The following is a 21979-nucleotide window of genomic DNA, read 5'->3' as shown; positions in this document are numbered from 1 at the left end:
TGATCAAGACATTGTTCAGGTAGATGGAGCAGTGATGTGATAAACAAGTAGCATCCCCTATGTCTAAAAATAAGTATGTGGTTTATTTGTTGTCCAGATTGGAATCTAATTATGCAAATAAAAATTCTAGTTCCCTCTTAATTAGAATGTATGTATTTATTTCTGTTTGCATATCTGGACATATTGTTTATTTTGTATTAAAAACAGATAAATATTAAATGTAATCAGTTGTGACTAAAAGAAATGAACAAGAGTACTGGAAGCTTATATACAAGAACATTAAAACCAAATTCCATACCCTGAATACATCATAACTTCAAAGGGGATCCATCTGGAATGGGGTGTGTGTGTGTGTATTTACCATGAAAGTGATATCAGTGGTTCAGCAGACTTCTAGTCTCTCGATTTATTTTCCTTTGTTTTTTTGCTCACAATGCCAACTGTGAACAAGTTCAGTTACACATGCTTTGCTACATAAATCAAATGATCACAGCATTTTTGTATTTCACCATCTTCCCAGGAAGAGGAAATTGATATTTGAATAATAATAAAGTGTGTTTGAAAAAGTATGGTGGTGGAAAGAAAAAATACAATTTAAACTGTCAATAAAGTGCATGGTTCACTATTTCAATGTGAATGTTTTGGGTGCTAATTCATCTAAAATATGGTAAAACAATTATGAAAACTTAGTATTGTTAGTGCTAACTTCACTTGATTCCCAATAATTATCTAGTATGCAATTTGCTTATGAAGGCCAGCTAATGAATAATGTACTTTGGAAAATGGCAGTCACACTCAATAGAATGTAATTATGATTAAGGCAAAAAATGAATAATGTACTTTGAAAGATGGCAGTCACACTCAGTAGAATGTAATTATGATTAAGGCAAAAAAATGACATATTTTTTTGGATTTTTCATATTAAACAATCAGCATCTCAGTCCTTGATAAGATTCAGTGGACACTTATATAAAAATACAGATTTATTTAAGAATAGGCTTCTTCATTGCTCTGGATAACATGAAAGAGCCAAGTAAACCCCAATCATCAGTGAAGGATATGTCTACTGTATATATTTCGGGTATTTTAGGAAGGTATCTCTGAAGTAAAATAAATGTGAATTTATTTTGCTTCTTTATTTAGTCCAAGTGTGGTAATCTGTAGAGAGAGTCACCGTTAACATTGGTGAAGGAACTCAAGCGCTATTAACGGATAAAAGAGACTGCACAAGAAATCTTAGCCCTGGGAAAGTAGGAAGTATAGAAACTGATTTAAAGTCTGTAATTCTGAGTAGTATATGAGAGGACAGAGGAAGAACTGGGAAGGCTTTCAAGATTCTGTTTATTACACTTCTGTACAATAGAGCCCCACTCACTCTTGTGAGTTCTCTTCCCTGACCTGGTCTGTGAAGCCACTCATAAGGTATAGCTTTAGTGCAGTTGAATAAACTTTGTTAATATAGTGATGTACTTCAGCAAATTTCATTATAAAAATGTTTAAACTTGTACGTCCACTCTAATAGTTTTTAGATAAACCCATACTGTTTTTCCAGGCTCATGTAAATACTGTGTTTTATACTGAATCAATTAAGGGAAAATATTTGTAATTTGGGATTGAAATGAGGGGTCCTTGGTGCTCTCTGAGCTTGGTTGTTTTCTTGCAGACATTTCATTACCCAAACTAGGTAATATCATCAGTGCATTCTAAGGTACTAAAGTTTAACTGCCTTAAACTTAGCATTGGGACAGTCTTGACCTTCCTGGCGTGCCATCATCATCATCATCATCATAACGATGATGATGATGATGATGATGGAAGGGACCTTGGAGATCATCTAGTCCAACCCCCTGCTCAGGCAGGAAACCCTATACCATTTCAGACAAACGGCTGTCCAGTCTCTTCTTAAAAACTTCCAGTGTTGGAGCATTCACCGCTTCTGGAGGCAGGTTGTTCCAATAGTTAATTGTTTTAACTGTCAGGAAGTTTCTCCTTAGTTCCAGGTTGCTTCTCTCCTTGATTAGTTTCCATCCATTGCTTCTTGTCCTGCCTTCAGGCCCTTTGGAGAATAGCTTGATTCCCTCTTCTTTGTTGCAGCCCCTGAGATATTGGAACACTGCTATCATGTCCCCCCTCGTCCTTCTCTTCATTAAACTAGACATACCCAATTCCAGCAACCGTTCCTTATATGTTTTAGCCTCCAGTCCCCTAATCATCTTTGTTGCTCTTCTCTGTACTCTTTCTAGAGTCTCGACATCTTTTTTACATCGTGGTGACCAAAACTGGATGCAGTATTCCAAGTGTGGCCTTAACAAGGCATTGTAAAGTGTTATTAATACTTCACGTGATCTTGATTCTATCTCTCTGTTAATGCAGCCTAGCACTGTGTTGGCTTTTTTGGCAGCTGCAACACACTGCTGGCTTATATTTAAGTGATTGTCCACTAGGACTCCAAGATCCCTCTCACAGTTACTACTATTGAGCAAGGTACCACCCATACTATGCCTGTACATTTGGTTTTTCTTGCCTAAATGTAGAACCTTACTTTTTTCACCATTGAATTTCATTTTGTTAGATAGCACTCAGTGTTCAAGTCTGTCCAGATTCTCCTCCTATCTTAAGCCTATCTTCTGGAGTGTTGGCTATTCCTCCCAGCTTGGTGTCGTTTGCAAATTAAAATACAGACACATGTATCTACACACAGATGCACAGAAAGAGAAAGTTTTAATTGCATCCATGACCCAGATACTACTATGTTCATTTTTTGTGAATACAAGGATTCCTTGTCTTTTCTTTTCTTTTCTTTTCTTTTCTTTTCTTTTCTTTTCTTTTCTTTTCTTTTCTTTTCCTTTTTTTCTTTTCTTTTGGTAGTAGAGGTGAAGCTTTAGGGTATCAAATGAAGTTTAAACTCCAAACAAATGGACTGTTTAGTTTATAAAGTTGCTGAGAGTTTTTACTGGTGTAACAGAACTGTATAAGGCTCTATCTCAGAAGTTTATATCTGCAGGAGAATAAAGGCCTTTTTTTTGCTTTTTTTCTATTTTTGTTACAGGCAGCAGAGTGCGCTGGAAAACTGTTTATCTTCCACTCTTCATTGCCAACTGCAGAGGCACCAGGGAAGCTGAAGAACAGAGACGACAGGAAATTGGTCAATACAGAAAAAGAGAAGGTATTCATTAAGAAGGGAATTATTCTACATCTACATTTCATTTTTGCCAAGTTCACCTGTGGTCTTTATTTTCCAACCAAAATCATACAAATTGAATTTAGCATAATATAATCAGTTTAATTCTCAGTATAGCAGTTGCAATCAAGATGCTTTCACTATTGAATTCTGTCCAATAGCGCTGTCACAGACTCCAAGGGAAGCTCTCAAGGTATGCAATTCATCCAGTTAACAATGATGACAAACTAAAAATAGCTCTGGATAAAAGTTGCATAGTAGTAGCTAGACTGTAGTAATGAATATAAAGCTTAACAACTGTGATATGAGCCTCCAGCATTGTTAATATTTTTAACTCTGTTTTAGGGTGTATTGCTGTCGAGTATATATACATTACGTTTCGTTGTTTTTCTACTAGTTCTCATTAGTTTGGTCAAATAAAATTAGTTGTAGAAATTATTTCAAAAGAAAAGAAGAAAATTTTGGAGAAATTCCTATGGTGGTGGTGGGCTTTTTTCATTTAGGTGGGAATATTAGAGTAGGCTAAAATGCAGATGAGTAACTTGTGGTTCAGCATGCCATATTAATTCAATCATTGGTCAACTTTTTATGAACCAGGCTAGATAGATAGATATAGAGAGACAGAGACATAATTGATTAGTCTTATAACTATATCTAAAATATAAAGTCTATTTTTTGGATAAAATAGCTAAAAGAAAATACAATAACATATCTGGCTAAATACATAGAATTAACGTTCAAGTAAATACATTGCCTTTACATTATACCATAACCTTCAATATAACCATAACCTTCACTGCTTTGTCTATCAGCTTTTCAGTTCTGCTAACAACATATATGTTAAGAGTCTAAGAGGAGATAGAAGAATTTCTGATTCAGGTTCTAGTGCGCTATTCATTGAAGTAGGAATTTTAAATATCTTAAGTCCAAAAGTAGCATACAATTGACGATCAAATAAAACATGAAAACATATACAGATCCTCTCATGATATGGCAAATGAGGGAAACTCCCATATTAGGCCATGGATTCCAACAATACAACTCTTGCGCCAGAATAGGCCCTTCTTGGGAATTGCCTCTAACTCATTGACTGGCATTATTTGCTTGGAAAGTGTTCCCCCCCCCCCAACCAACCAGTTTAAAGATCTATTTTTTTAACCAATATCTCCATGTCTGTTTGGATAGCTAAGATTCTCTTTTTAAAAATTTCCTTTGCTTGGGAGGCAGAAGAAAGTAAATATTGGGTGGAAAACCCCTACTGTAAAATGAGTGACATAAAGTGTTGGATCATTTGCCTAAGTGAACTATCTCAGTTAAACATTATTGGCCTCTTTTGTAGTAAACTGGATTTGGGCAAGGGCTAATTGTTTACTGATACTAAAAATTCTCTGGGAGAAAAGTTCTTCATCAAGAAGGCAATAAGGATTTTACTGGGGAGGGGGGACTTTAGGAGAGCTTTCAGCTTCCCCTGGGCTTAGCCAGCAGCAGCTTTTGCTCACAGAAGAGTTTCAGTTGCATTTGAGTGTCACAAAATGTTTGTTTCAATTGGTTAATTTGTGTCTGTCATATATACAGGTAGTTTTCACTCATTTAAGATCTAAGATGGCGGCGCCTGGAATGGCTGCGGCTGCATTGGCTCTTGAAGGCAAATAGTTTTGGGAGGGATAGTAAGGGCTATAGGCCACATGATCAGGAAGATTTTAATGTGTTTGAGCAACATGGTGGAACTAAGGTAACATACGACATACGACCGACAATCTTTGCTGGCCTGGCGAGTTTCTAGTTAAAAGTCGTTGGCACTGTTTGAATTTGTTCTACCAGCAGCAAGATCTGACTGCTGGCCCAGTGATGGATTCTATTGCAAATCAGGGCTGTTTCCAGAGGAGGCAGAGGAAGAGAGGACCTGGAGCTTATGGAGCGAAGGAACTGGATGAGGCTGTCGGCAGGCCCAGAGGAAGAGAGAGAGGCTTTTGGAGGAGTTGGTGGTGGCGGCAGCAGCGTGCTCCAGGGGCGAAAAGAAGCAAGGCCTCTTTAAGGAAAGGGTGGAAGAGTCAGGATCAGAAAAAGGAAAGAAGGCGAGGTTGTCAGAATACAAGCGAATTTGAGGGCTAATCCACAAGGAGCCCCATTTCCATCTGTCCTGTGTGTCATCGTTCACTCCCTAGAGACTAAAATGGACAATGTGAAATTTGAGCGGGCCACGAACAAGGAGTATATATTGGAGGTGGTGACCCTTTGAGAGCTGTATGCAATAAAATTTCATTTTGATGTATGCCGATTGGTGTACATTCAAAGTGACAATAAAGTTATCATTATCATTATTTCAGCAAAGAAAGTTACAATGGCACTGAATGAGGGAGACTTAGGAGACAGGTCCTCTTTGTTGCACCTGTCACAGCATCCTTGCAGTCATCAGATCGCAATTCAGGTTCTTGGTAACCAGCTCACAATTACAATAGTACAGCATCTCACAGTCGTGTAACTGCCATTTGTGACCTTCACTGCCAGCTTCTGACAAGCAAAGTTAATAAGGAAGCTGGCAGGAGGTTGCAAATGGCAATTGTGTGATTGCAGGATACTGTGACTGTATGGGATTCGCTTTATGACAGCAACTGGGACTGCCCAAATTGCAATCGTAAATCATCGCAGTCACATAACATTGTACTTTATGATCTCATTGCTTAGCAACAAAGTTCCTGGTTCAAATTACTACTGGTAAGGGAAGACTACCTATTCCAGTTAATGAAATATTTGTGTGCAAACTGTATAAATTCTTCTTAATATATTTATATATTTGATTAGTACAAGAAAACCTGCAGCTGCTTTTTTGGCTAATGCCTATGCTTGCTAAAATTGTTTAGTTCTTAAAACTAAATTTCAGTTGCATACATGTTTTTGTTTCCCTCCTTATTCATTGCAACATCTTGTTCTTTTGTTTGCTGGTTACTTAGAATGCTTCATTCTTTTATATTCTTTTATGTTCCCCAGACGCTGTTCCAGGCCCAGACAAATATTTATGAGGCTTTGACCAAAGACTGTGTTGCCAACGGCTGCTGTGTAAATCTGTTTCTTTTCCCGAACCAGTATGCAGATATCGCTTCCATGGGCTTTGTGACTTTTCATACTGGAGGAACATTGTACAAGTACAACAATTTTCAGGTAACTGACAAAAGCTTCTTTTTTTGTCTCAGTAGTTTGCAACCTGAGGTCAGTAATTCACTTGGACAATATTGTAGATGGTGTCAACCATCCCGTTGGCATATGCAGCAAAAGAAACTCCTGGGATATTATTTTACCAAGAATATAACTTTACTGATAGATCCATACAGGCCTAGAAGAAGTGAAGCTAGCTTTGAGGTTTTTGTATGAAAAACAGCATAGTTAATTTCCCCTTTTACCCATTTCGGCCACCCATTTTACATTGTCTACTAATCCAACACGTTCTTTTTATTTTGGGAAAACAGTCTGCGCTTTCGGAAGGTTCCCATCGCAGAACCTTGAAGTATCATGATCATCTCAGGCTGCAAATGGCTCACATAAATTCCTCACCTCCCTCCCAGCTCCCAAAGCATTCCAAGCACTGTCCTCCCCCCCTCCCTTCCTTTCTGTTGTCACATTGTGAGGAGAGGTGCCTTAGGAGTCAGCCTTGACAGATGGTTTATGTAACAGTTCTAAAAATAAAATAAAAAAATAAAATGGCCAAAAAATTATTCTTTCTTGGAATCTCATTAGATTTTGCCAGATTTTCAAGATTTCAATTCATTTTAACTGTATGTATATATGTATGTATGAGTGAGTGTATTATGTAGATAAATGTATGTACATAGTATGTACATAGTAGATAAAAGAGTCATAAGCACTATTGTGTCACCTGATGACAATTTGCCAACAGCAAGCTTATGTGGCAGTCCCAAAAGCAGTGATCTATACATAGGAAATCAGGTTCTAATTTTGATAAATACAGTATGAATTCTCTGTTCAAGATTGCAGCTTATGCTACTTCTACCTTCAATAGGCACAGAAATATGCTGGGGACATCCCAAGGTTCTTCTTAAAATATTATTCTGGAAAGCTTCTCGGTGGATAATAGCCTTCATATCCCACTCCCAATCTCAGCCCATACACTTTGCACTGAATTTTTTTTAACTGCAGGGGATAACGTCCATCCAATTAACAGAGCTAAATTCATTAACTACATGTAGATTTAAAGACAGATTCAAGTATGGTTATATTCAAAGTATAGTATAGCACCTGGGTTATCTAACAAAACTGTAATAATTCTGGCACCAGGATGTTAATTTGAAAAGACAAGGGTTTAGGGCCAATAGAATGTAAGTCTTGTAAGATAAAATGTTCTTTCTATGAAGGGATTCCCCCCTACACACACACACACACACACACACACACACACACATGCCTAACAATTTCTTGTGAATTTCCTTTATATGAAGATGCTGAAGAATTATTTAACTTCCAGAAGTCCTCAACACTGACTATTTTAGCTAACTCTTATGGGACATACAGATTAGCAATACCAGGAGAGCAACTCACCTGCAGTAGGATAAACATAATGTGGTATTTGGCCATTGGAAGATATTATGATAAGACCTCTGAAAATGTGATACAGTGATTAAGCTGTTGAACAAAGACCAAGGAGATAAAGGTCCAGGTTCATCTGCAGTCAGAGGATCAGGGTTGAAAATTTGACAGAATATAGTCCCTGCCCAAACTATTTCACAATGATGTGTGGAAAAATATGAGAAATTTCAAGCACTTATAGGAACAAATAAAGAAAAATGTAATACATATTTCTTTAAGTAGTAAGTGAGTAAAAACTTTGTCTAGCGATAGGAACTAAAATTTTAATCTGATTTTCTTTTCTATTCCAAATAGGATAAAGAAATATATGGATTATATCCCTCTCTGATTATTAGTGCTAGACTCCTAAAGGAACCATTTATGTTTAGTGGCATTTCTGTTCTTTTCCTGACATTAAATAATTATAAATCACCCTGTTCTTTTTACATTCCTATATGTTCCCTAGGTTTATGATGATAATGCACAAGATAATCTTGTAATATTATGAAAATCTTAACGATTATTTTGTTAAACTGGGAATATAATACGTAACAACTTCTAACATAAAATACCTGCTTACTCTAATGTTGACTTGTTTTTTAAATGATAAAGATAACCTATTTTCTAAATATCTGTTTTCATCAATCTATTTTAAGAGTGGGTTTTCTTTACTAATAATTGTATTTTTTTATGTATAACAAGCAGTTTGATTTTTCTCTTAATCTGCATGACCTTGTGAGAATGTAAAAGGCCTGCAAGCATTCACTAATTAAATTCTTTATTTAGGAGTGATTTAGTGCTATTAATTACTAACAGTTTATATCCAGAAACAAGTTATGTTGCGCTGCTGCCATCCAGTGGTAGACATTATTTAGTCAGGTGTTTCCCAATCTCTTGTTTTTGTTTAGATACAGTCTGACAGCCATCAATTTCTGAATGACCTGAGGAAGGATATAGAAAAAAAAGTGGGTTTTGATGCTATTATGAGAGTTCGAACTAGCACAGGTAATGATTACTACAGAAGTTTTATTTGTTTGTTTTACATGCTTTAAGAGATAGATTTAATATGTGTTTTATTTCCTGGAATAAAATGTGAAGCATTGGAAATTAGTAAACCTCGATGTCAAATCTGTCAAATCTTTCCAAATGCATTCTGGATTTATCTTGGTTTTTAGATGAGAAACCACCCAGGTTTCTTCCTGAAACATTCAATTACATAGCATAGAATAAATCCGTCATTGTTGGTATAATTATAGTGGATCATTTGGAAAAAAATGTCATGATCATCAGTCTTAATTTCAAACAACTTTCTTTTTTGAAAGTAAATTGCTGTTTCTGTTAGGAATAATGGGACTTTTTGCTGTTTTCAGGTTAATGTTTCTTATGAGTAAGGTGACTGTAGCATTTATTTTATAACAAATCAGCTTCTCGCGTTAAAGAGGATGCAGATTGGTACTAAGAATGGCACTGGGTGGGTAAGCAGGGGAATATGTCCTTTGAAGCTATCAGCTATCTTGCCTATTGCAAAAAGAATGCTGGTAGCTTTTATTAACTGTACAACTTACTCTTTTCTAATCATCACTTAGGTTTTAGAGCAACAGAGTTCCTGGGAGCTATTTACATGAACAATACCACAGATGTTGAATTGGCAGCAATAGATTGTGACAAAGCTGTGACTGTGGAGTTCAAGCATGATGATAAATTGAGTGAAGATGGTGGGGCTTTAATCCAGGTAAGAAGTTCCTAGGTCACATGCTTCTTTGGTCTGTTTCTGGATGACCTTTACTGTACATCGCTATGCATAATTGGCATATACAGGAAGTATTGCGCAACCTGTGATGCCATATGACTTCCCTACCATATAAGCAGTAAATTACATTTACTGTAATTGACGTATGCCAAATGCAGCACTGGAATTTTCATTGGATCACTTTGTGTTGCTGACCACAGTTGACACAACTAGCTGTTTTGTTCATGCAGTGCTGTTCTGTTTTCCTGGTAGAATGTATGCTGAAGTTTAGCTGTTTATGCCAAGACTATGAATCTTTATCACAATAGAGAAGCTCCTATCCATCTTTAGTCAACTCCTGCTTCAGATGTTGTCTTAGCTTATTTCTTAGTATCTTCACAATACTTTGCAATATTTGCTGCTTCAGCTGTTGTCATAACAGGGGAATACAGCAGAATTGAAAGCAACTGTAAATGAGGCTTTTTTATGTCCTGATATTTTATTTTATTTTATTTTTTTATTTTTATTTTTAATTCCATTTATATCCCGCCCTTCTCCGAAGACTCAGGGCGGCTTACAAGCTTAGCAGTAGCCTTCATTCTATGTATATGCCTGCTTATTAGGGCTTTCACACACACACCCCAAGCGGCATTATTACAAAGTCAGCTTAATTGCCCCCAACAATCTGGGTCCTATATATGTTATAGTTATGGTTTTATGGGCTTTTTGATTTTAGAAATGATGGAGACAACCCTTACTTTAAAATATAAGTAACCTGTAAACCTTCATTTGTAGTGAAGATTTATTTGTCATGACTGCATTCCTGCAGATTATAAGGGATTTCCAAAGTTATCTCAACATTTTGCTACTATTATAGTTATTCACATACCTTGAAGTATCAGAAATCCTCATGTAAGGGTGGTAAACAGTTATTCTTGGCAAAGAAAGCCCCATTCCTTAGCAAAATATGCCCTTATTTCAAGCTCCAACATACCAAAGTGATTAGTGCCTTTCCTGGGAATAAAGGAAAGAGTCATGTACACTCAATGAAAGTAACTGGGTGTAAGTCATGAAAAACCTATAATAATTTTAAAAGAGACATTTAATTTTGTAAGTCAGGGAAAACTGCTACACTGCAAAAAATCAGTGAATAAATAATGCAATTCATGGGCTTTAGTTATATAATTTTGAGTATAAGGTACATGTGAATTAGAAAATAATTAAGACCTTGGCATGTCAAACTGTAGGGGTTGGGAGGACCTCTGTGAAGTACCTTGGAAGTCAGTTTAAGCCATGCTATTTTAAAATGGTTCTTGGTCCAACTCATTCATTCATTCATTGGCATCCTTCAGTCTCGAGAGACTATGGTATCGTGCTCTGGAAAGAGGTCCTAAAGCAGCATCTAGTGTGGCTAACAAGGCCAATTCGAGAGTGGCAATCCCTTCCGCACTGAGGGCAGATACAATCTGTCTCCTGTCCAGCCCCCAGGTTTCGCTGGTTGTGGGACTGCCTCTTTGCGTCAGCCTGCTGCACAAGTGTCCAACCAATTATAATATATTATGATCTGGACTTGTATTAAAAAGGAGAGAGTAAAATTCCACCTGAAGTTTTCTACTTGTAATACAGTGCCAACTTAGGTTTTAACCCTGTGTGTGCCATTCAGAGTTGCAATAGTGAGATAAGTGGCTGTATAAATTGATGGCTCCAAGATCACTGCAGATGGGGACTGTAGCCAAGAAATTAAAAGACGCTTGCTCCTGGGGAGGAAAGCCATGGCAAATCTAGACAGCACACTAAAAAGCAGAGACATCACCCTGTCAACAAAAGTGCGTATAGTCAAGGCTATGGTCTTCCCAGTTGCAATGTATGGCAGTGAAAGTTGGACCATAAGAAAGGCTGAGCGCCAAAGAATTGAAGCCTTTGAACTATGGTGCTGGAGAAGACTCCTGCGAGTCCCTTGGACTGCAAGGCGATCAAACCGGTCAGTCCTAGAGGAGATCAACCCTGACTGCTCTTTAGAAGGCCAGATCCTGAAGCTAAAACTCAAATACTTTGGCCACCTAATGAGAAGGAAGAACTCACTGGAGAAGAGCCTAATGCTGGGAAAGATTGAGGGCAATAGAAGAAGGGGACGACAGAGAATGAGGTGGCTGGATGGAGTCACTGAAGCAGTAGGCGTGAGCTTAAATGGACTCCAGAAGATGGTAGAGGACAGGAAGGCCTGGAGGTACATTGTCCATAGGGTCGCGATGGGTCGGACACGACTTCGCAACTAGCAACTACAACATAAATTGATATCATAAATATAATAAATAAATAAATTACACCTTTTGAGAGTGCCCCAAATTACTGTTTTAAAAACAAATTGAAATACTTTTGTAGAAAATGCAAGTAACTTAACCATTTTAAGTTATCTATCATCTTGACTTTGTCATTGCAGTGTGCAGTCCTTTACACATCCATGACTGGTCAAAGAAGACTGCGCATACATAATGTTGGACTCAGCTGTAGTTCCCAGTTAGCTGATATCTACAAGAGCTGTGAGACCGATGCATTAGTAAATTTCTTTGCAAAATCAGGTCAGTTTATAATATGCGATTTGAGAGTGAGGAGGGAGGCTGGAAAGTGACGGCAGGCATTTAAAATCTGATAAAACACATGGTATTAAAAGCCAGAAATAATCAATTCTTGTCTTAGATATATAAGAAATAGGCACTAGACAGTGATGTAAACTGGCAATAGTTGCTGAATGCTTTTTATATATTTAATTTAAATTCCTGGATAAATCACAAGTTCATACTTCAGAATTTCTGTGTATCATTGTAATATTAGTAGAGCACAATTGTTAGGTCACTATGATAGCATTGGAACAAGAGTATAGGCCATTTCTTGTTGTGGTTGACCATGGATGCAAGGTGAATAATTTTCACAAAATTTATAATTTAAACCTAACATACACACAAAGTTTTATACTATGTTTCGAAAGAGTAGATTAGATGAAACTTTTTTAATACCTAAAATACAAATTTTCTTCTGTGAAAAGATATAATGGTTAACATAACATATTTTTATCACTTTTTTATATAATGATAGCTTATAAAGCCATTCTCAGCCAGCCCTTGAAGACTGTCCGTGAGATCCTGGTGAATCAAACAGCTCGCATGTTGGCATGTTACAGAAAGAACTGTGCTACTCCATCTACAGTGAGCCAGGTATTTTATATTTCCAGCTACAGATGTTTTATTTGGGCATTATTTGGATATTATTTTAACATGTAAGCAAAAAACATGTGGTATCAAATTCAAAAATATTGCATCTCCATAGGGTTTCATATGGCGAATTTTATTTTTTCACTTAAGTAGACTTAAGTGCTTGTGAACATTAGTGAGCCTTCTGCCACATTCCCTATAGTTAAATTCGTCTAGAGACTGAAAGTTGACATGCTGCAGAAGTCCACTATAGAATATAAACTAAGAATCTGGTGCTAAAAGTTTCAGAGTGATGCTATCAAGTCTTGTCTCGGTAAATAGAGAGGCTGTTGGGGTCTGGATGGGGGAAAATGGGCTCAGGCTTTCCTCTACCAAGACCAAGTATTGGTAGATCCTTGGATCTTTTAGTTCTGAGATTTTTCAGCTTTGGTCTTAAATGGGATAGTTATGTTGGGATGTGTCTACAAAGGAGGAAGTGATGTGATGGACCCTTCTTCTCAGGAAGAAGAGAGCACATTCCTGGGAGGGGGTTGAGACAAGAGACAGCACAATCTAGAGCTGGACTGTGAGAAGAGAAAGATTTAGCATAACCACCCTCTAGATTATCCATTAGCTTAGGGTAGCATTGGTGTAGTCTGGCAAGTTTCTGTTTACATGGTATTGTGATTCAGTGTCAGCCTGTGGTTCCAGCAGCTCAGTCGGATGATTCTGAAGAGGAGGAGGAGGAGGGGTTTGGAGAGCCTTTGGTGTCAGAGGAAGGTTCTGATGCACTGCAGAACTCTCAGCCTGGCCCCTCCCATCTTGTTCCTCCTCAGACTCAGCTGTGTGAGCATGAGGGATTGGAAGAAGACGATCCACAGCTGGCTCTGTTCAGAGATGCTAGGAGCAGGAGGCAATCTAGCAGAACAGAACAGAGGAAAGCAATGAGGCAACTCGGGAGAAGGCAATGAGAAGCCACGCCTTGGGACTGATGATAAAAGGGGAATGTGTGGGAGGTGCTGGTTGCTGAAGGCAACCGTTTGAAGATCTTCTGCTAGAGTCCTGGTCTGTTATTCTTGTTTAACTCTTGTTTAACCTTTTGGTTTAAGTCTTGTTTGAACTTTTCATTTAACTTTTGTTTGAACTCTTTGTAAATAAATTTAGTTGTTTTTTCCCCAGCATGTTGATTATAAAAAGGGGTTGTCCCTGACATTCAAACAGGGCCGGTCGTAGGCTGGAACAGAACAGCTATAAGCAAATAAAGAACTTTATTTTGGCTGGATTGCATTATGTCATTTTGGGGGCTTGGCCCAACAATAGCATTCCCCCATTTGGAAGAAGTGTGCAATATGGGGATTTTCCTGGACTTTGAGATCCCGCTTGAGGAGCAGGCAGCATTGGAATTCAGCAAAATCTCTGCACAAATCCAACTTAGCTGCTGGTTATTCCCATTCCTGCATTGAAAAGCTCTTCTTACAGTCACTTATATCTTAGTCACATGTGAAAGGACTATCACAACATGGTCTACATGGGATTACCTTTGAAGGCTACTTAGAAGCTACAGTTGGTCCTGAATGCAGCAAAATGAGCAGTGATGGGCAGGCCTTGCTATGTCCATGTATCACATCTGATTTGTAAGCTGCACTGGTTACCAGTATGCTTCTGGTTGCAGTTCAAGCTGTTGGTTATTACTTATAAATCTTACATGGCATAGGGCCTGAGAGATCCTCTGTCTCCTGTTCTGTGTAATCAAATAGAATTGGCTTGCTTCAGATCCCATCAACTAAGCAATATCATCTATCGGGGCTTAAGAAACAGGCCCTCAACACCTGCTCTCTGTGACAGCATCCCTCCCAGAGATTCAGTCAGTCCCACTCCCTCACCTTCAAGCCCCCAAAACATGGCTCTTCTCGCAGGTTGCCTGGTTGACCATTCTAAGTTGGGGGTGATGTGGAAGATTATACTTTACAATGTTCCCTTGAGGCACTGTACTTTATGTATACTGGTCCTCAGTTAATGACCACTTATACAGCAACAGTTTGAAGTTACAACTACTGGTCCTCAAAGTTCCAGCCATCCCAGCAACCCCACAGTTATGTGATGGAGTTCTGGGTGCTTGGCAGTTGGTTCACACTTATGATGGTTGCAGTGTACTGTGGTGATGTGATTGTAAGTTGTAATATTCTTTGCCAGCTTTCCAGCAAAGTTAATAGGAAAACCAGCAGGGAAGGTTGCAACTTGTTTTGGTAAGACTTCCCTTCGCACAAATCATGATCTTCACTTCACAATAGCAACAGTGATCTCAGGGATTGACATTAATAAGCTATACAGTCATATGATGTTGTGTTCTATATAATATCAAAAAATATTGCTTAGTGACAGAAATGTTAGTCCCAATTGCTGTTGTAACTTGAGAACTACTGTACCTGCATATTATATTTTTCTGTTGAGTGGCTTAAAAATTGGATGGATGGATGGACGGATGGATGGATGGTTAAATAAAGCAGCAAGTTGAAGGCAATACAGACTTTCTCTGTGTAAATACAGCCAGATAAAATTGTAATACAAAAATTTCTCATGGCACTGTTCCAGTTATTGATTTTAAAATATGGATGATTTGTGCTCTGTGGATTTTTTTTCAGTTCAAAGAACAAAAAGTTTAAAATCCAAGTCAAGATTGTAAGATTTTGTGCTTTGTTTCCTCCAAATGTTAACTGATTTACACTGTTTCTTATGCTGATTTTTAAGTAAGCTTACAAAGACATAAATTGCAATCTGAAATAAACATCTTTCCTCGCTTACATTTTCACTCAATTATTTTTGTGGCCAGGGCTGTAAATTGTGCAATATAAACCACCATACAAAAATAACACTTGCATAAAGCCTAATTAATCAGTGACGAAGCATTGTAAAGAGTTCAGAGTTAAAGCTTTACTTTCCAGATTTAGCTAGCACCTTTTATGGACAGCGTTAGCCCAGGCTGATTATGAGGAAAGATCTAAATATTGTATTTATCGTTCCTATATGTGCTACACCAGTTGTGCTGCGTTTTCATTGAATTTTGTAGCAACTGCTTGCTTAAAATCTTGGCCTTCAACAGTCTTGCATCTCTGTATGTGCAGGATAGGTTAATCTCTAAATGTCATTGTGTTATAAATAATGCAACACAGTTTTTAACTACATGCAATTTAGTATATAAATCTCAGAAGAACTTTTTGCTTTGTATGGTATATGGCTGACAGAGCACATTATCAATTCATTTTCCTATAACTGAACTGCAATTCTGAGGTGTATTTCTGTATTTCTAAAAAAAATACAATTTTTGAAAATTAGAAAGGCTTTTGTTCAGGCTCAAATCACTTGATAAATTTATCCTTTTCTAATTACCAAGATCCGATCATAAGAGCAGTTTCACTATAACATGATTGGAAAAGCTAGATTAAGTTCTAAGTCATGCAATCCCTGATTTGTACTGTATGCACATGATACCAACAAGCAGATGTCACCTTTATATTATAGGTACAAAAAATAAGAATCTTTAGGCAGGGAGGAAAATTCAGAAATTGAATATATTCTCAGAGGTTTTCATATTTATTTTAATTATTGAATATACTTTTTATCATAACACTGTTTTATGGATTGAAATATAAACAGAGTTGTGGCATTTGAAGAGAGGAAAACCATTTAAATTATTTATAGAAGTCTGTCAGACAAAAGCAGTTGATTGTGGATCTAATCAGATGTAAATCCTGCTGGAGAAAACTTGGAGTATATGGATGACAAGACATTTTAGCTGATGCCTTCTCTTCTTTTTCAGCTTATCCTTCCTGATTCAATGAAGGTACTTCCTGTCTACATAAATAGCCTTCTGAAAAGCTGTGTGCTGTTGGGCAAGTCAGAGATTCCCACGGATGAAAGAACTTTTCATAGACAGCTGGTCATGTCAATGGATGTTGCTGGCACCCAACTTTTATTCTACCCACAGCTTTTGCCAATTGTAAGTGTTTTGCTATCAGCAGAATTGGGCAATGTCATAAGGCAGTTTCTGCGACATGGAGAATATGCTAGGCTAGGGCACAAGACTACCTCTAGAGTAGTCTTGCTGATGCTACTCAGTCCATCTGGTCTGAGTTAATGGTTCTACCATTATAATTCCTTCAGACCCCAGAGATTGGGAAAAGCCAATATAAGTATGATAGTGTCATGGCACTGATGAAGCACAGTTCATCTTCCTCAACCACACTTCTCTCTGTAACAACTTGTAGCTGTTACCAATAGACAAGTAGTTGGTGACCCTCCCACCCCCTAGCATTGGCAAAACCAGCCAGACAATAGTAAGTTGTGTAATATTGTCTGGCAAAGAAAAGTCAGAGCAACTTTTCCATTTGTTCCCTGGCATAAACCTGAAAGTGCAGGTAGATTTCCATCCAAGAATAAATTATTTTGCAAAATGTGTTAAGCTTAAGATTAACTTTTGTGCCTAAAGTATTACTCTTCATATATACAGCATAATATCTAGAGTTGCCAATGTAGGAATATTCATCTGGCCACTATGGTCATAATGTGGATTTTGTGGACTTTAATGTGGATTTTCCAACAAAGCCGGAACCACTGTGATTATACACGAGTGAGCTTGTCATGAATAGGCCACACCCACATTCCACAATTTGACCGTTATTATTACCATATAAGTGTATGTACTGACTCCCTTATCATTTGGCCCTTGCTCTGATGATGTCAACAGCTTCTTGACGAAAGCTCAGCAATAAAGAATAATTTTTTCTTATATCCTGGAGTTCATCGTTTTTATTTTTACTGATTTCAAATGTCTATACTTGGGATTCCAGTTTTTAAATTTATTACACACACACACAGGATAAACATAAATTTAGAAAGGTATCTACAAAGAGTTTAAAAAGCTGTTAATTGTTCCATATCTTACGTTGATCTTAATCTGTGTATCTGAGTGTAGTCTGTGGGCTGCTGGTGATCTCCTCAACCCTCCTTTGGTTGTGTCTCATTGCCCTGACTCTCATCACAGTATTAATTATGTGGCTTCTATGTCTATATATGTCTTCAGGTTGTTGGCAACTATCTGGACAAGTCTATACAGTGTAACTGGTTTGCCATTGCCCGCTTCCTAGGGCTGAAAGATAGTAACTGGCCTAAAATCATCCAACCAGTTCTGTGTGTAAGACAGGATTAGAACTCACGGTTTCCCACTTTTGACCCTTGTGCCTTAAACTACTACATCAAACTGAGTCTCATAGTTATTCAGATTTTTTTTTAAAAAATGCAATGAATCTAAGAACTTAAATGTTATCCTACAGCACTCTATGGATGTAAATAAAGACACAATTCCTTCTGCTGTTCGCTGCTCAGAAGAACGGCTCTCTGAAGGAGGAATATTCCTATTGGCAAATTCTCTACATATGTTTCTATGGCTTGGAGTAAGTGCCCCACCAGATCTTATCCAAGGGATATTTAATGTGCCTTCCATTGCACATGTCAGCACTGAAGCTGTGAGTATATTATTTATTTGAGAAACAGCTGTTGAATGCTTGTTTTTTAATACTTCGTTTCCAAGCGTCAAGTGTCAGATGACATGATATGAACAATGCAGCCTTGAAATCACTGCTCCTTTATAAAGATGAGAATGCAGATGTGTAGAAATAGGCACAGAAAAAATGGGTAGGTTACTATACTTACATTATTTCACAAGTCTGTTGATTTCCCAAAACAATGCCTCTACTACCTTCTCCCTGAAACCAGTCCAAATTGCAAAGATGCAGTATGCCAGAACTGACTAATGTATAGGCAGGTTTTCAGAAAGAAGCACACAAATTACAATTGAAAGTAATGTGAATTGAATGCGTATCATTCAATTTTTTAAAAAGTTTTATAGAATCGCAAGGGCTGGAAGGGATCTGAAAGATTGTCTAGTCCAGGGGTAGGCAACCTCGGCTCTTTTATGACTCATGGACTTCAACTCCCAGAATTCCTGAGCCAGCCATGCTGGCTCAGGAATTCTGGGAGTTGAAGTCCATGAGTCATAAAAGAGCCGAGGTTGCCTACTCCTGGCCTAGTCCTATCACCTGCTTATTGCAAGAGCTGCTGAAACATTTTAGACAGATAGCTAACCAGCCTCTCTCAGAATATTCCAGCAAAGGAAGCATATCACTTCATAAGGTTGACATCTATTAATGTGAGGAAATTACTTATAGTTAACCTGAAACAAATTCCCTGTATATTTCAAACAGTTGCATCCTAGGCAAAGGGAACCAAGCCATTCAGGTCTGTGTGTGACTCTTTAGGTATCTGAAGACCGCTATCATATCTTCTCTGAGCCTTCTTTCTGCATGATAAACAATCCTTTAACCATGTTCATAGGACTTGGTTTCCAGTTCCTTCATTATCTTGGTAGCCTTGGTAGCCTTCCTTGCTTTTTAAATCACTTTTATTGTTTTATCATGCCACTGAACTTGCTTCTGTTTGTTAACATCTACCTTGTATTTGCCTTTTTATCTGGCCTGGCACATTGATGTAATAATGCCTTTATTAATGGCTGTGTCAAATTGTATGTGAATATTATCCTATTAACCAATAGCTCCTAGATTGCCTCCAGATTTGCTAAATATTGTTCAATTATCATTGCTTTTGATGGTTCAATAGGAACATTGAATAGTTGTTTTGATGAAATTCTATTTTAGCTTCTAAATCTTCTTTGTAATTTATTTCATCTTTGACCATGAATAAAATATTTATCAATAATTTTGATGAAATTGCCAATGAAATTACATTCACAGAGAATTTTAAGGAAAATTTTCCTGTACCAAATAATTTGCTTGTTTCCATTGTACAAGTCAGCAACTTTTAACCTTTCAAATCCATTGCAAGTATCCATAAGGCACAGTACTTTTGTTTTGCCAGAATAGCAATTTTCATGTGTGCTAATTCTGTTATGTGTATTCATTACATATAGACACATCTTCCAGAACTGGATAATCCCTATTCTTCAAAACTAAGATCCATAATAGATCAGCTCCAAAGCAGAACACCTTATTCCATGAAGGTAAAAGATTACTTAAAAAGTTACTCTCTGATTGCCTAATTCCCTCCTTTGAGAACATTTTAAGAACCTTAACTTTTCTTGCTGTTTAATTAAGCTGAGAAATAACTCAAAGCAGCATCTGTACATTTTGTTCATTCTTAAACTTTTTTTTTAAGATTCTGATTGTGAAGCAACGAGAGCAGACAGAGATGGTTTTCAAGCAGTTCTTGATTGAAGACAAGAACATGTATGGAGGAGCTTCTTATGTAGACTTCCTATGTTGTGTTCATAAAGAAATATGTCAGCTTCTCAACTAATGAATTTTGATGTTGGTTCTATGCATTTGTTCAGAACCTATTCAAGAATGGCCAACTACCACCACAATGTGCTTAATATTGCTACCTTATTGTACAGTTTCTAATTTTGTAGATTAGTGCTTTGTTTCATAATAATGTAGCCATCTATAATTATGTAAACTAGGCAAATATTTGCTCAGGTATACCTCCTATGGGAGAGCCTTTATCCTTCTTTAAAAGGAAGTTTTGTAATGGCAAGGTTTGAAATCCGGGAATCTATATAAAACATGCAGTTCTCATTTCACAAATTTTAATAAACTGCAAAGCATTAAGCCCTGTTACATATGATTTGTATTACTCATATAATTTTTGGTCCTTTTTACTGTACATTTTGACCTAATAGCTTTTTTCTCGTGCTTTTTATTATTTTATTATTTTTCATGCTGTGGTGTTGTGGCATAGCTTTCAAAATAGTGGAGTATACAGCCCCAGCAAAACATCCAAAGGTTGGGGCCACTGGAAATTGTGGCTCTCCAGATATAACTGGCCTATTTGTGCCTCCCAATCACCTGTTGATTTTGTAAATATTTTTAAAACTAATTATTTCTTGCGATGATAAAGAAAATGAGGAACGAAGGCAGTCAGTTGGTGGGGGGGGGGGTTAGGTCTTTTACATGCAGTTTGTATTTAGGGCAAATTGACCATGTAGTGTTGACCATGTCCAAGTGTAGCCTCAACATATTCACAAGGCCTTTCTGCCAAAACTTTAACGTACTCCAGACTCCTGTTACTGTACATTAGTCAAAACAACTGAATTGTAACACTTTCTCTATGAGACAGTATTAAGGAATTTTGGATACTTTTGTTTAGGATGTAGCAAAATTTAAAGCCTTGCAAAAAGCAAAGTAGCAATTGCTATTACTGGAATTTACCTAAAGAATGACTGTTGGGAGTAAATTAACACTTAAACATTTAAACCTGTTCAATACACTAACTTCCCAGACCTAGAAAATGTACTACTACTTGAAAAACACTATTGTTAACTTTATTCCTAAAATAAAAGTTCCTTATTTGACTAAAACTGCATGTTTATATATAACTCTCTTAACTGCTTTAGAATTATTAGCCCATTGTCTATATGTTTTTTTCAGGTTTTACACTGTCATATTGAGAATCACATGATCTGGGGATTAATGGCTGGGTTCACACTTTACTAAAGCCATTTCATAGTATTTGACTTAAAACCATTTGTTTAGTGATTGTTGCAAGTTACGACACTGAAAAAAGTGACTTAAGTGTTTTTTACACTTACACACAACCGTTACATCATCCTCCTGGTCATGTGATCAAAATTCAAATGCTTAGCAACTGACGTTTATTACTGTTGCCGTGTGCAGGGGTTATGTGATCACCTTTTGCAACCTTCTGACAGTCAATGGGGAAGCCACAATCACTGAACAATAACTTAACTTATTCCCTTAACAACTGTGGCAAGAAAGGTTGTTAAAGAGGCAAAACTCACTTAACAGCTATCTTATTTAGCGATGGAAATTTTTGGGTTTAATTGTAGTCATCAGTCAAGGATTACCTGGTAGTCCCATATGCAGTTGGTTGGATATCTATCAGGATGGGCTTTCAATCAATCATGACTAAAATTCTGGTTTATTTTAAAGGATTTTAAATTTTTTGTCTATCTCACATTTGGTTTGTGGTTTTTCACCATACGTTTCTTGGACAACAAGCAATATAGCATTACAATATCCATTTCAAGAGAAATGTACTTTACTTAAAAGTCCCCCTTTTAAAAAACTATTTTCTGTTAACATGTTACTGAAATACACACACACACACACACACACGAACAAAATATTAATAATTGTTTCTAATATATATTTGAGATTTCCCTTAGTAGGAGCACCTATTTTCTATTACTGGAACCTAAGTTGTAATATAATT

At 37.1% G+C, this 21979-nt stretch overlaps 1 protein-coding gene across 1 annotated transcript in view; it reads left to right on the top strand.

The window, feature by feature from the left end:
* The window catches only part of SEC24D (SEC24 homolog D, COPII coat complex component), a 70245-nt gene extending 48363 nt beyond the window's left edge, over positions 1 to 21882 (top strand). The window contains exons 14-23 of the mRNA XM_083367359.1: positions 3050 to 3166; positions 6170 to 6340; positions 8668 to 8764; positions 9346 to 9491; positions 11929 to 12067; positions 12582 to 12700; positions 16494 to 16673; positions 18007 to 18198; positions 19659 to 19748; positions 19904 to 21882. Of these exons, the coding sequence (XP_083223485.1) occupies positions 3050 to 3166; positions 6170 to 6340; positions 8668 to 8764; positions 9346 to 9491; positions 11929 to 12067; positions 12582 to 12700; positions 16494 to 16673; positions 18007 to 18198; positions 19659 to 19748; positions 19904 to 20044 (1392 nt within the window). The 3' untranslated portion in view covers positions 20045 to 21882. The remainder of the gene's footprint in view (positions 1 to 3049; positions 3167 to 6169; positions 6341 to 8667; positions 8765 to 9345; positions 9492 to 11928; positions 12068 to 12581; positions 12701 to 16493; positions 16674 to 18006; positions 18199 to 19658; positions 19749 to 19903) is intronic.
* Positions 21883 to 21979: the final 97 nt, after the last annotated feature.

The sequence above is a fragment of the Vipera ursinii genome (genome assembly GCF_947247035.1).
Source record: "Vipera ursinii genome assembly, chromosome: 7".
In the NCBI taxonomy this organism is placed as follows: domain Eukaryota; kingdom Metazoa; phylum Chordata; class Lepidosauria; order Squamata; family Viperidae; genus Vipera; species Vipera ursinii.
This window is presented reverse-complemented; position numbering and strand designations above follow the sequence as displayed.